A 13,911-nucleotide genomic window follows, 5' to 3' on the forward strand; every position below is an offset into this window, starting at 1 on the left:
TACAGTCTTTTTCCATAGTGGGATCCAAAGCAGAAGGAAAGCTACCTCAGCAGGGTATAATGACATGGAGCCCACCATTTTCTCCAGGAGAAGTGATCTCTGCCATCTGGAGAGCAGTTGTAATTTTGAGTGATCTCTAGCCTTCACCTGGAGATTGGCAACAATGGTTCCCCAGGAGGAGATGTCTGGTTTGAAGGGTGCTTATGGCATTGTACTGTCTGAGGTCCCACCCCTCCTCAAATCCCAATTTCTCCAGGCTCCACCCTTCAAATCTCCAGAAATTTTTGAGCTTGGAGTTGGCAACCTTATCTCATTCCCAGCCTACCATCAACTTATCTTTATCTGACCGTCTGACTTCAGCTTTCCATCTCCTCCCCCGTCCCTGTAGCCTCTACCAAGGAAAAGTACAGTTTTTCTCCACAGTGGGGACCAAAGCAGCTTACATCATTCTCCTCTCCCCCTTTTAATCTGCAGAACAGCCCTGTGAGGTAGGTTAGGTTGAAAGTCTGTGACTGGTCTGAAATCACCCAGTCAGCTTTCACAGCAAGAATCTGGGTCTGACATCCTGCTCTGAAGTGCTAATTTTTGCGCCACACTGGCTGTCACAGGGAGGCTACTGCTGAACAGTAGAAAGCAGACAGACCTAGTTAAGTCAGATGGCATCAAGTTACCCAGAGGGTGATGCCAGGCCTAGGCTAGCCAACGTCCAGGTGGAGCCTGAAGATCTCCTAGTATCACAACTGAACTCCAGGTAACAGATCTCTTTCCCTCTGGATAAAATAACTGCTTTGGTGGGTGGACTCTATAGCATTATATTCAGCTGAGGCCTCTCCCCTCCCTAAACTCTGGCTTCCATAGACTCCGCCACAAAATCTCTAGGAATATCCAGACCTGGAGCTGGCAACTAGTTAGAATTGGTCCCAATGAGTTCTCCCTCAAAGACCAAAATAGGTCTGGAAAGGGCCTCCTCCCCCTGCCTTATACTGACAGAACCAATCTTGGAATACTATGGTTGCCTAGTAGCAGCCACTGAGGGAAAATGGAGGACCTGATGGGATGGGCCAGTAGGATTCAAAGGCAGCTTCCCCAGCTGCCCACTCCTTGTCTGACCTGGTGCTGGAGGGATTGCATGACACGTGGTATGGGCAGAGAGAGGGTAGGTGAGTCATCACCAGTACAGCTTGGTTTTTATATCTATAGGATGAGATTTTGTAGATTTGAACTCACTTCATCTGATGAATGATGTGGATATTCAGTGGACAGATATATGTATATGTATGAAAGACAAAAATTGGTGGTGTCAAAAGATCATAAAATGAAAGAACTACCAAATGTGACATTATTGCTGAAAATTCAAATGTATTCATGTACAGTGACTGCATCACACAGTGCACAATAGCCGTGGTGTCTGGTTGATAAAATAGGGTTGGATTCACAAGTGCCCTTTTGTGAGCAGATAGATTTTTTAGGTGGTTTTTAAAATGAATTTTTCACAAAAATCTCACTCAAGCTTCAGCTCACCATGCTATTTCCCACAATGTTTTTATGAGTCCCCTGAATTTTAGTAGCAGGTTTATAGGTAGCACTGCAGAGTGTATATGTGCATGAGAGGGGAGGGGGGCTTGGGAAATACAATCAGATTTCTTGATAAATTCTGATTTCCCACTGGAGTTTTCACTTGAAGTTGTTGTGTTAAGCAGCAGAAAATTTCAGGCCAATAAGAATATGTCCTGATTCTCCCACAGATTTCTGAATATTGTTCATGTATCTCATCTGATTTCTGCGGATGTTTTATTCATATATCTCATGATAGCTATAAAAGTTTACGCCACAACCAATCTCACAAAAGTTTATGCCACGACAGTGGTAGGCTAAGCAGAGTTACACCCTTGTCAGTCATAAAGTTGGCTTCTATGATTCCATGATTCAAGTGTAGAAAATCAGTTTGGGAACAGGGCTGACCAGGATTAAAAGTCTAGTGAGAAATTGGCCTATGATACCCTTATAAATCTTAGGAATGCCACTGTCACTCAGTCAGTCAGTCTCTCTCTCTCTGCTGCAAGTTGCAACAAACTTAATACAGCTGTGCTTTTAGAACTGATTAATATGCTAAGTATCTGGGAAGCCATTATCTTTTAATTGATGGATTGTAGTGAGTGGTGGGTGCAGATGTCTATGAACAAGAGATTTTGTATCAGGTTGCTTGAAGCATATTTGGTTTTAAAAGCTGAACAGGAAACCATTTGACTACCGAAGGGGAAATGCATTCCTTTTAGCCCTGAGAGACCTTGAGTTCATATTCATACTCTTTGCAGCAACAACAATGACCTTCGTGCCCAAAGGTGGCCAGAAAAGACTTCCTAAAGTGTGTTGTGCTGCTCTGGGATTTTCAACAGCTCAGAAAAAATCAATAGGGAAGGTACAATGTGGGAATAGAAGCAGCAGTGTTCTGCCATAGTTACCAACTGGAATATGCTGGAATAGTTTTAAATACCATCACAGTGCTAGAATTTATCTTTATTTAACTTTGAACATTTATTGTTATTGAACATTGAGTAATTTTTTTTCATTTCAGCTCTGATTATATATTTTTTAAAAACGTTTGTTCTTCTTTTCTTAATATATAGGATACTGGTGTGGGCAAGTCAAGTATAGTTTGCCGATTTGTTCAGGATCATTTTGACCACAATATTAGTCCTACTATTGGGTACGTATTGTGTACATTTTTAACTTTTATATAAAATGAAATAAACATTATTATAATTATTCTGTACTTGTGGGTTCTGGGAAAACTTTCTAAACAATAGTGCTTGGGTTCACAGTTTTATAATATTGAAGAAGCCTATTAACTTTATTTTTAAAATCTAAAAACCACTTACTCTAAAATCACTTTTCTTTCTGTGCTTCTCATTATCATTCATGAGCAACACTTTATTTTTATCTCTTTTTGAGGTGAATCATATGTCATGCTATGAATCCTGCACTGAATATGTATGTTTCTCAGTATTGTTTTATTAGTTAGTAGCAGAACACCCATGTGTACTGTTGTAGGTATATCTTCCCCCCTAAAGAAAGCAAGAAGAAAGCAAGAAAGAAACATGAGAGTTTAAGATTGGAGGCAAGTCTCTGAAATTTCTTTTACAAAACTATCTACAGATAGATTTCTAATAGCATCATAGGTCATTTCATTGTTAAAGTAAAAACACAAACAGTCCTTTTTTGCTAGAACAACCAGCTCTAATCATTATACATTTACTTATTAATTGAAATGTTTATATTCCACCTTTCCTCATGGCTCAGGACAGTTTACAAATTACAATTTAAAACATACAAAATTTAAAAACCCAATAATGCTCCTCCCCCAGAAGATGCCTGCAGTCTCAACCCTGTTAAAAGGCCCTGGCAAATAAAAAAGGGCTTACAGTGCCACTTGAACATTTCTAAAAATGGGGTCCTCCCACCTCTTCAGGGGGTCTGTTCAGGACCGGTGTGCCTGCTAGGCAACCTTAGGTGGTTGCCTAGGGTGCACCCATGGAGGAGCACTGAACTGAGTGCCCCCTGGGAGGGTGGGGGCTGTCCCCTCCCTCCCAGGGGATTTAAATCATGTGGGAGGGCACCCAGGAGCAGCTGCTGCCCTTCCAGCACCTGGGGAAGTTTCCAGTAATCAGCTGATTAGCGGGGTCTTTAAATCACCCAGGAGGCTGGTGCCTGCTCCTGGGCACTCTCCTGATCACAGGTAGCAATGGCAGAAGCAGCCAGGCCGCCCCCCCCCCTCCATTTAAAGAGGGATCTTTCAATTGCGCGGAAAGGGCAGTGGCTGCTCCTGCTGCTCTTCCTTTGTGATTTGAATTTCTGGCAGGGTGGCCTTCAAGCACTGATTTTTATATCAGTTGGAGCATGAGTAGAGATTGGAGACTGACTAACATTTTATCTTGTTTCTGGAAAGGTAAAACTCCAAAAGAGGCAACTAGATTGTCTTCAAAAGAATCATGCTGAAAAGAATCTCTCAAGGAAAGAGGACTATTTCACTGATTCTGTACCACATGATTAGCCAGTTTCATCCTCTCTTCTACAGAGGGAGAAGTAAGATCTATCAATAATTCATTATCAACTAAAGATTGGTGGTTCTGTTTGAAAAAATGCAACCTATACTAGGAGTGGGCATGGACTGAAAAAATGAGGTTCGTGGAGATTAATTGTTTGTGGGGTTTGCGAACCATGAACCTCCACAGACCTTCCCATTTAATGGACCAGGTCATGGTTCAAAATGCCTTCCCTTAACTTGCTGAGACACACTGAGGCATTGCCTTCCTTTCACTTTTGGAAGTGTGCTACTGCTGTGACATAACTGCAGAAGGGAAAAGGAGGCATCTAAACATGCTTCCCCTTCACTTTCCAAGTTACAAGAGTGAAGACCATTTGCCTTCCCTTCTCTCCTGGAAGTGTCCCGCCACTACCGTGCAACTGGGGAAAGGAAGGAGAAACATTTAAACATTCCTCCCACTCCTGGAAGTGTCCCACTGGGGAAGGGGAGGCATTTAACTGAAAGATAATAAGAGGAGATAAAAGAGATTAAAAGCAGCTTAGTTCAACTCATCTTCCCTCCCAGTTGATCGCAGACTGGATGAGAGCCCTAGACAGACTGGTTTCAGATCATGGGCCACATGGCTGACACCCCTGATTATAGGTAAAAATCATCTAAACCCAAATGGGATTTAGAATTTACCAGCAGATAATTCCTAGGCATGTATCTGCTTTCATTTTAACAACTGTATAAGCAGATGTCATCTAATCCATCTCAATTAATTCCTCTGAAACAAACATTGCCATATAATATGGACAATGCTGATCTGTCTTGAATTTGAGTAATCTATGCTTAAGGTAAATCTGTCAGTTTGTTTTAAAAGGTTGAAGCTTAGAGAGCAATCGTATCCCTAAGATTCATTGATGACAGGGTAGAGTGCTATGCTAGCAGAAATTTAGATGATACTGAGGCTGGCAGAATGCCATCAATTCAAAGAGCAAAAGTGATTGCAAAGGGGTTGTTGTGGTGAGGAAGAAAATGAGAGGATTGTATGCTTACTTCTAGCTTGTTCTTATTAAAATATAAAATTTAATGTGCAAAAGAGGTGGTACAAGCTAAACACATCCAGTGAAGACAGCCTCAGATGACTCCCCCCACCAATAGCCAAAGTGATATTTTTCAAACTGTTTAGTTGTGCGTAGAGGAGGTGTGTGCTGGATTGAGCCACATCGTAGGTCATATGGTTGTTGCTTTTCATTAATTTTTGCCTTCCATACCTGTGTAATGTGGTTCATTGTCAAGAATATCTTGCTTGGAAGAGGATTACTAGGGACAACATGGGTATATCTATTGGGGTAGCTCTATGGGCTTTGGTTTCTCCAACTGTTGTTGTGTTATTTTGCTGCTACTTGAGCACCAGTTTCCAACAGCTGGCTTTAGTCAAGCGCTGTATCAACATATCATTGGATATTGCACTGTTGTTGCACTGTAGCAGCCATCTGCAACTGGACTGTCCTGAATGATTGCTATTGTGTAATAATGGCACAATATCCAGTGCTGTGTGGCTGCATCCCTAGTGTAGTAGCCATGCCATGTAATAGGAACATAGGAGCATTCTGCCTTTTATTATCAGTTTCCCTGTCCTCCATCCAGGAGAGCGTAAATAATTTGTGTGAAATGTAGATTAGTGGTTTTGAGGGAGGACAGGTTGGGTCTTGTTGCAAAAGCATGAAGAAAGGTCTGTACTTCATTATTATTTATTTTAAAAATTATATATAAATTGCAAGGTAATATCAGCCTTTCCTACTATTGTCAATTCATGCCTCAAATAGGGTTCCTGCACCTTTTATAATTGCATGGTAAGGAAAAATTTGCACCTCAGAACTGCAATGCATTGTAGCTGTCGCCATGATAGGAGAAGCCAGACCATCATCTTCCTTCTTCAGTAGCAATAAAGACATAGCAGCCCCCTTCAGCTGGCAGTTTGGAAAAGACTGCTCTTTTTTGGCACATTCTGTATACTCATTTACACTTACTTAAAAAGAAAAATATCCTCAACACAAGCATGAATTTACCAAGAAGATGTTTTCTAGCAGTGGAGAACTGGTAGGAACATTAGAGAATTTTTTTTTGTATTTATATGTGTGTGTGTGCCTATGTGAGTGTGTGTGAAAGTCATGGCAATCTCTGGTGACTAACTCGTACTGAGGGCCTGGAGGATATTCAGGGAGGTTGCTGAATAAAGCCTGCCCCCACCTCCAAACTCCTGGTATTCCAAGGAGGTTTCCCATTCATGTACTCGCCAGAGTCAACCCTGCTTAGCTTCCTAGATCTGACGAGATCGGGCTTGCCTGGGCTATCAAGGTCAGGGCTATAAGAGATATTCTGTCGTACATCATTAGCAAACTTTTACTGGAAAGTTGATTCATTATATAAGAAAGCCTTATGTTCATAATTAAATGTGAGCAAGGACACTTGAGAGGCCATGACCTAGATGGCCCAGGTTATCCTGATCTTGTCAGATCTTGGAAGTCTAGGTTTGCTGTGCAGAGGCAGGCAAAGGCAAACAACCTGTTTGTCTCTTGCCTTGAAACCCTTACAGGGTCTCCATAAATTGGCTATGACTTGACAACACCTTCCACCACCACCTTGAGATAGTAAGGTTTAAAATAACAATAACATTCTTCATTCAACATTGCAGATAGGTGTTTAATTTCGTTATATTTTTTATTCTTTCCTGGTAATTCATTTCACCATCCAACACATCTGCTCTGCTTGATAGTATTCTGAATATCTTTCCAAAGACTTAAAAGTCCCGTGTTACATTCTAAAGAGTAGTACCTGAAACAGACTGGAAAATATGTTACTTTTATATTTTTGGGTGCAGTCCAAAGCTCATTCATTTGAGTTATTTGAAAGGAGGTAAAAAAACCCACAGTAGGTAATAAAGACTGTTTTAATAAGCTGTGCCAAGTTAAATCCAAACCGAACAGTGCTTCAGGAGAAATTGCTTAGCAGAGCAGGCATAAAAGCAACATTCTAGTTTGCTTTAGTTCAGGAAGAGATTAGTGTTCCAAACTTGATTAACCTGAAAACTGATGAATGCAAAACCCAAGATTCATCTTGGGGGACTGGAATAAACATTATCTGTGGTAAGTTTTTTGAAGAATCTGGAGAAAAATAATTCCACGCAAGCTGGGGGTATTCTTCATAACAAGAATATAAGAGCTTTGTTGGATCATACCAATATTTCATCTAGTCCAGCATCACATTTCTTGCTGATCTGGTGTCTCTGAAGCAGGTTCACATGGAGGACTAAGCCTTTTCTGTTGCCGCCCCCTGCTACTTATAATTGCTGCAATGAAGAAAAATGCTAAATCTCAGTTTTAAAGATTCATACTCACTTTAAATCTTTATCGTGGTCTCTGTGCAGTCCTACACATGGGTTTTCCCGCTGGAACGAACCCAACCTTGGAGAATTTAAAGCTAGCCTAGGCGTTTATTTTGGCGCACATTCCCTCTCGCTCTGGGGAGCAGGCATCCACTGCGCATGCCTGGAGCGAAGGGAAGATGCTCCACCCATCCAGTTTCTTTCTAACCGCCGCTTGAGATAGTCCTTCCTCGTTGCGTCTCCTCAACTTTACTAGCCTTATTACCTTCTCCAACCTTCGTAGTCTTTCATCGTCTTCTTCGATCTTCTACTGGTATCGTAAAAATATATATATATATTTACCTGCTTTACTATCGTCTCGTCTTCCTTTCCCTTCCCGCCCTCCTCCCGGGCATATGGAAGGAAAGGATCTGAAAACCACTTTTAAAAGGTGTACTCGCTGCGGGATAAAAATCCCCTCAACAGGCGGACACTCTCAGTGCTTATTTTGTTTGGGGGAGGCCCATAGGACCGACACTTATACCCAGTGCAGCCAATTCGGGAAACAGGCGAGAAAAAACTGCGCTGCCAGGCTGAAGAGTCATCTTTTAGAGTCTTCATTGCGACCTGTGATGTCCCACGCTTCTGGGTCCCAAAACTCGCCACCTTCCCTGACCCTGCAAAGGGACGTGGCAAAACCGGCAGCTTCAGTGGCATCGGCTCCCAGTAAGCCTAAGTCCGGCAAATATACTAAAAAGTTGGACAAATCCAAGAGAAAGCACCACTTGGAACCTTTGTCTAAGCAACAACAGGAGTCGAAAGCTGCATCGAAGTTGACTTCGAGGACCCAATCGGATTCAAGAGCTTCGGATATCATGAGTACAACCTCGGTATCGAAAACTTCAGTATCGAAGTCCATGGCACCAGTTGGTCCACCAGAACTTTCGATGCCTACCGATGTGATTGCTGACGAGATCATACGGATTCGATCCCGGTCACTGTCCATTCACGAGTCCCTGCCCAAGGACATCTTAGCCACGGAGTCTATGGAACCATCACCTCGAATCCAAACACAATGAGCCAACCTTCTTGAGGTGCATTCATTCCGTGAGGTATCGGCACCAAGAACATTTAGAGATTCTGCTATCTCCCCACTCCATCGGGAATCCCCGGCTTGTCAGTACCGAGAAAGATCTCCAAGTCGACATAGAGATCGATATTACTATTATAGCCAGTCCAGATCTCAGTCTCCATCTCCATACTGACACCATCGCTATTACAGGCCTTCTAGATCACCGTCTGTAGAATACCGACATTGGTACCATGAAGAATCTTATCAACCTTGGTACCGAGAAGAAGCTCATCATTACAGACATATTGAAGATCCACATCATCGGTACCGTGACAAAGCCTACTATTGACTCCGACAGGAACCAAAGCAAACATCACTGGCTCCTTCAACATCCGCTCTATCTAAACAAACAGTACAACCAGACCAGCCTACCCTGGCGACGAAACCTTTAACATTGACGACACTTGCACTTGACAGACCCACGACTCCCGTAGATGCTCCGGAGGATTCCGAAGCCGAAAATTCTGAGTCATCACATTCAATCTCGTCACCAACATCACCTGCATCTGATATCACAAAGCCAGCTGACCTATCTCCATCTGAGGGATCCAAAGCTTATCTGGATTTACTCACAAACATGGCAAATACACCCAACATAAAACTAACCACAGATCAGCCGAGAGTATCAGACGTGGTCCATGACCTGGTCCATGCGGATTTGCCTGCAGGATCCTTTTTACCCTTGCTACCTGTCCATTTGGAAGCATTGAAGGAAGCTTGGGATAAGCCTGCATCAGTACCACCGACGTCTAAAAGAATTGAATCCCTATACAAAATACATGCACCAGATTCAAAATTCTTATTCAATCATCCTGCTCCAAATTCAATGATTGTGCATTCGTCCTTGAAATCAAAGCAGACACGTCACCCTGTCCCACCGGAAAAAGAAGGAAAGATGTTGGACACACTGGTCAGAAAACTCTACTCCCTTTCCACTGCTACATCCAAAATTCATAATTATTTGGCCTACTTTGCTGCCTATACTTTCAATTTATTGTCCCAACTTAATACATTAGTTCCATCCTTACCTGAAACTTCACAGAAACAAGCTTCAAAGATTCTACAGGAGCTTAACCGTGTAAGTAAGCAACAAATCAACTCAGTCCAGCATGCTGTTGCTTGCTCTTCGTGAACCATGGCCACATCCATTGCTTTATGTAGGCATGCCTAGCTTCGCTCCTCATCACTTCAGCCTGATATAAAGTTTAAAATCAAAGATCTGCTCTTTGACGGCCAAGGTTTTTTTAATGCAACCACTGATGACATCTTAACTACAGTAGATGACAGCAGAAAGAGAGCCAAGAGATTAGGGGTTAGCCAGCAACAACCTCAAACTAACAGGCAAAGAGGATGGAAACCATCCTTCTACAAGCGCCCCCGTTCACCCAGGCAAGCTGATTATTGGAAACGCAAAGCTCCACCAGCCATGCAACCATTCCAGCAGAGACCACGACCACAATCGACTAAGAAGGCGACTAAGGCCCCGAAACAGTCTCTTTGACTTGCTGATGCCATCATCACCGATACATCATCTCCATCCCCATACAACAAGACTGCGTACCTTTTACCCCATGTGAGAATCCATAACATTGGATTCATGGGTCCTGGTGATCATCCACAAGGGTTACACCATAGAGTTTGATTTGCCCCCAAAGCACCATCGCTTTATACCTACTCCTCCTTCTCTACCCCTCCAGGAAGAGATTGCTACCTTGCTGGCCAAGGCAGCCATAGAACCAGTACCACCTCAGTTCCATCGCATGGGGTTTTATTCCCGATACTTCCTGGTTCCAAAGAAAGATAGAGGACAACGTCCAGTATTGGACCTCCGCAAACTCAACCGTCATATCCAATACAAAAAATTCCACATGATCACTTTGCAGTCTATTCTTCCTCTAATTCCCAAGAATGCTTGGATAGCCCTTATAGGCCTTCAAGACGCCTATTTCCATCTTACCATCAACCATTGCCACAGAAGATTCCTGAGATTTGCTGTCGGGAATGACCACTATCAGTTCTGCGCTCTTCCATTCTGCCTTTCGACAGCACCAAGGGTTTTCACGAAGTGCATGGCGGTAGTGGCGGCATCGCTCCGTCAACAGAAAATCTCCATATATCCGTACATAGACAACTGGCTCATTGTGGCTCAATCCCAACAGCAACTTCAACAGGACATTTCGACTACTCTAACACTTCTATCTTCACTAGGCCTACAAGTCAACCTCCAAAAATCCAGCCTTGTCCCAACACAAGGCATCCAATTTATAGGTGCACACCTATCAATAATAGCTTACAAAGCCTACCTGCCAACAGACAGAGTTCACAATATTCAGACTCTAGCCAATGCCATCATACCTCATCCCACCCAGACAGCTCTCCTCTTCCAATGCATGCTGGGCCTTATGGCAGCTACGACTTCTGTCCTCTGTCATTCAAGGCTTCGCATGAGACTCCTACAGTTGTGGTTTGTAAGGTCGTTCCATCCACACCGTCAATACCAGTGAACTCTACTAACAGTCCCACATCATATTCTTCCAGCACTGGAATGGTAGACAATAGAACATCACCTTCTGGCAGGGATGCCATTCATGAGATCACCTCCATCAGCCATTGTCATGACAGATGCTTCGAGATGGGGTTGGGGAGCCCATTTCGACACACTAACGGTGCAAGGGCAGTGGACAGCCTAAGAAAAATCCCTCCATATCAACTGTCTGGAGCTCTTGGTGGTCCACAGAGCACTCAAGTCGTTTCTGCCATCTCTTCACGGTCTACACATTCAGGTCACATCAGACAATGTTGCGACCGTGTTCTATATCAACCGGCAAGGAGATACTGCATCTACCCGTCTGTGCAAAAGAGCTCTAGCTCTCTGGCATTGGAGCATTGCTCACAACATACATCTGACAGCTGTGCATCTGCCTGGGACCCAGAATACTCAAGCAGATACCCTAGGTCGCCAACTCGTGAACGATCATGAATGGACGCTGAAACGATGCTATCTCCAACCAGTCTTCAAAATGTTCAGAGTTCTGGTCATAGATGTATTTGCTTCTCTGGACAATACCCAGTGCGCACACTTCTACATGTGAGGTCCTCCATCAACTCAGTCTGCGGGAGATGCCTTTCTCCACCAATGGAAAGGACTGCTTCACTACATTTTTCCACCCATTCCGCTAATAACAAGAGCACTGCAAAAGATCCAATTGGATCAGACCGATTGCACCCCCTGGTGGCCTCGTCAACCATGGTTCACCACTCTTCTCCTTCTCTCCAACAGTGTATTTCATTACTTCCCTCAAACTCGGGACCTCCTCTCACAACAAAACGGCAAGGTCCTACATCACGATCCAGGGCTCCTGCGACTGACTGCATGGAGGATCAGTTTTTAGAATTTCCTGCGGAAGTCCGACACGTTCTATTAAATGCCAGAAAACCATCCACCAGAAGGTTTTATTCTCAAAAATGGAAGCGATTTGCTGAGTATGCCATCCACCACAATTTTTTACCCACATCATCCTCTATAGCTCAAATCCTGTCATACACCTTGTCTCTCTCCAACTCCAGCCTCGCCTACTCCTCTTTGAAAGTTCACTTGGCCACTATCTCAGCCTTCCATCCACATATCGAAGGATGCACGGTGTTTTCTTATCCTGCTGCAAAATAATTCCTCAAAGGCATTCTACACCTACGACCCCCAATTCGTCAATTGCAACCTACGTGGAGCTTGTCCCTTGTTCTGAGTCAACTAATGAAACCTCCCTTTGAACCCATGGCATCTATCCCACTGCATCTTTTATCATGGAAAACAGCGCTATTGGTGGCACTTACATCTGGCAAAAGAGCTAGTGATGTTTGTGCTTTCTGGATAGACCCACCTTACACTGTCTTCCACCATGACAGAGTGGTTCTACGTCCTGATCCAACCTTTCTCCCAAAGATCGTTTCACCTTACCATCTGGGAAAACCAACCACGTTACCTTCTTTCTTTCAGAATCCTAGTGACACGGGCCAACGAACTTTACACAATCATGACGTACGTTGGACCCTTGCTTACTATATTGATAGAACAAGCCCCTTTTGTAAGGAATCGAGACTTTTCGTAGCCTACGGAACTTATAAACAAGGGCAAAGAATCTCTACCCAGAGACTCTCAAAGTGGTTTGTGGCTGCTATAACATTATGCTACCAACTATACCGGAACCTATACCGGAACATTTACGAGCCCGTTCCATTAGAGCTCTTTCTACGTCCTCGGCTTTCTCCAAGGGCATACCAATGGAAGACATCTGTGATGCTGCAGTCTGGTCTTCTACATCAACATTCGCCACGCACTACGCCTTAGACGTCCGTGCACAGCAAGACGTGTCCTTCGGACAAGCTGTACTTCGCTCTATCTTTGATTGAAGCCTACAGTCCTCTTTCCTGTAAGTACAATACTTTTGGGTGTTTATATGCATACTTAATCCATGCCGTTCCTTTTCAGAACCAGCACCCACCTTCATGCACTTCAGCTTACCAGTCACCCATGTGTGGGACTGCACAGAGACCACGATGAAGATAAATAGGTTGCTTACCTGTAACTGATGATCTTCGAGTGGTCATCTGTGCAGTCACACACGCCCGCCCAGCCTTCCCCACTGCTGGTTTATGCTATGCTTACCTTTCAGATTCCTCTGTACAGCGGCTAGAAGAAACTGGGTGGGTGCATGTGTGTATGCATAGGAGACATTGGGTCTATATTCTGCCCTCCCTCACAACAAACACCCTGTGAGGTGGGTGGGGCCGAGAGAGCACTGACAGAAACTGCCCTTAACCAGAACAACCTCTGAGAGGGATATGACCGCCCAAGGTCACTCCAGCAGTTGTAAGTGGAGGAGTGGGGAATCAAACCTGGCTCTTTCAGATAAGAGTCCACACACTTAATTACTACACCAAACAGGCTCTCTTATGTTCTTATGTTAATTTGCAAACCCTTCAGGTTAAAAGCAGAATCAGGAATATAATTATTAGCACAATGTAAACACAAGCGAACAATTTTGCTAAGTCTAGTCAAAAGCAATAAGAACGGTTTGTCTAGTGTTTTGCCATTTTAGGTAAAAATAGCTACAACTGAAAGAAGAGATAAATAGGGAAGTGACATCTTTCAAAGTCTTGTCAGCAAATGCATTGCCCTGAGCAATCACACCAGGAGGATTAGGATTGCTTTAAATAGTGAGCAATGAGAAAAGTAACAACAGGAAATTAAAACCTGCAAGATTAAAAATATAGCCAATCAAATTAGGGTCAATTTGGAAAAATACATGCACCAGGAAGTTGATGGATCAAATTAAGTGCATATAAGGTATCCTATTAAGTTGAGAGCCTGTGTGAATAGTAACAATT

General features: G+C 43.4%; 1 protein-coding gene across 1 annotated transcript in view; it reads left to right on the top strand.

The window, feature by feature from the left end:
* Window positions 1-13,911, top strand: part of RAB31 (RAB31, member RAS oncogene family) — a 69,348-nt gene that overhangs the window by 16,729 nt on the left and 38,708 nt on the right. Inside the window, exon 2 of the mRNA XM_060244015.1 lies at window positions 2,628-2,707. Coding sequence (XP_060099998.1) covers window positions 2,628-2,707 — 80 coding nt within the window. The remainder of the gene's footprint in view (window positions 1-2,627; window positions 2,708-13,911) is intronic.

The sequence above is a fragment of the Heteronotia binoei genome, chromosome 7, assembly GCF_032191835.1.
Source record: "Heteronotia binoei isolate CCM8104 ecotype False Entrance Well chromosome 7, APGP_CSIRO_Hbin_v1, whole genome shotgun sequence".
Classification (NCBI taxonomy): Eukaryota; Metazoa; Chordata; class Lepidosauria; order Squamata; family Gekkonidae; genus Heteronotia; species Heteronotia binoei.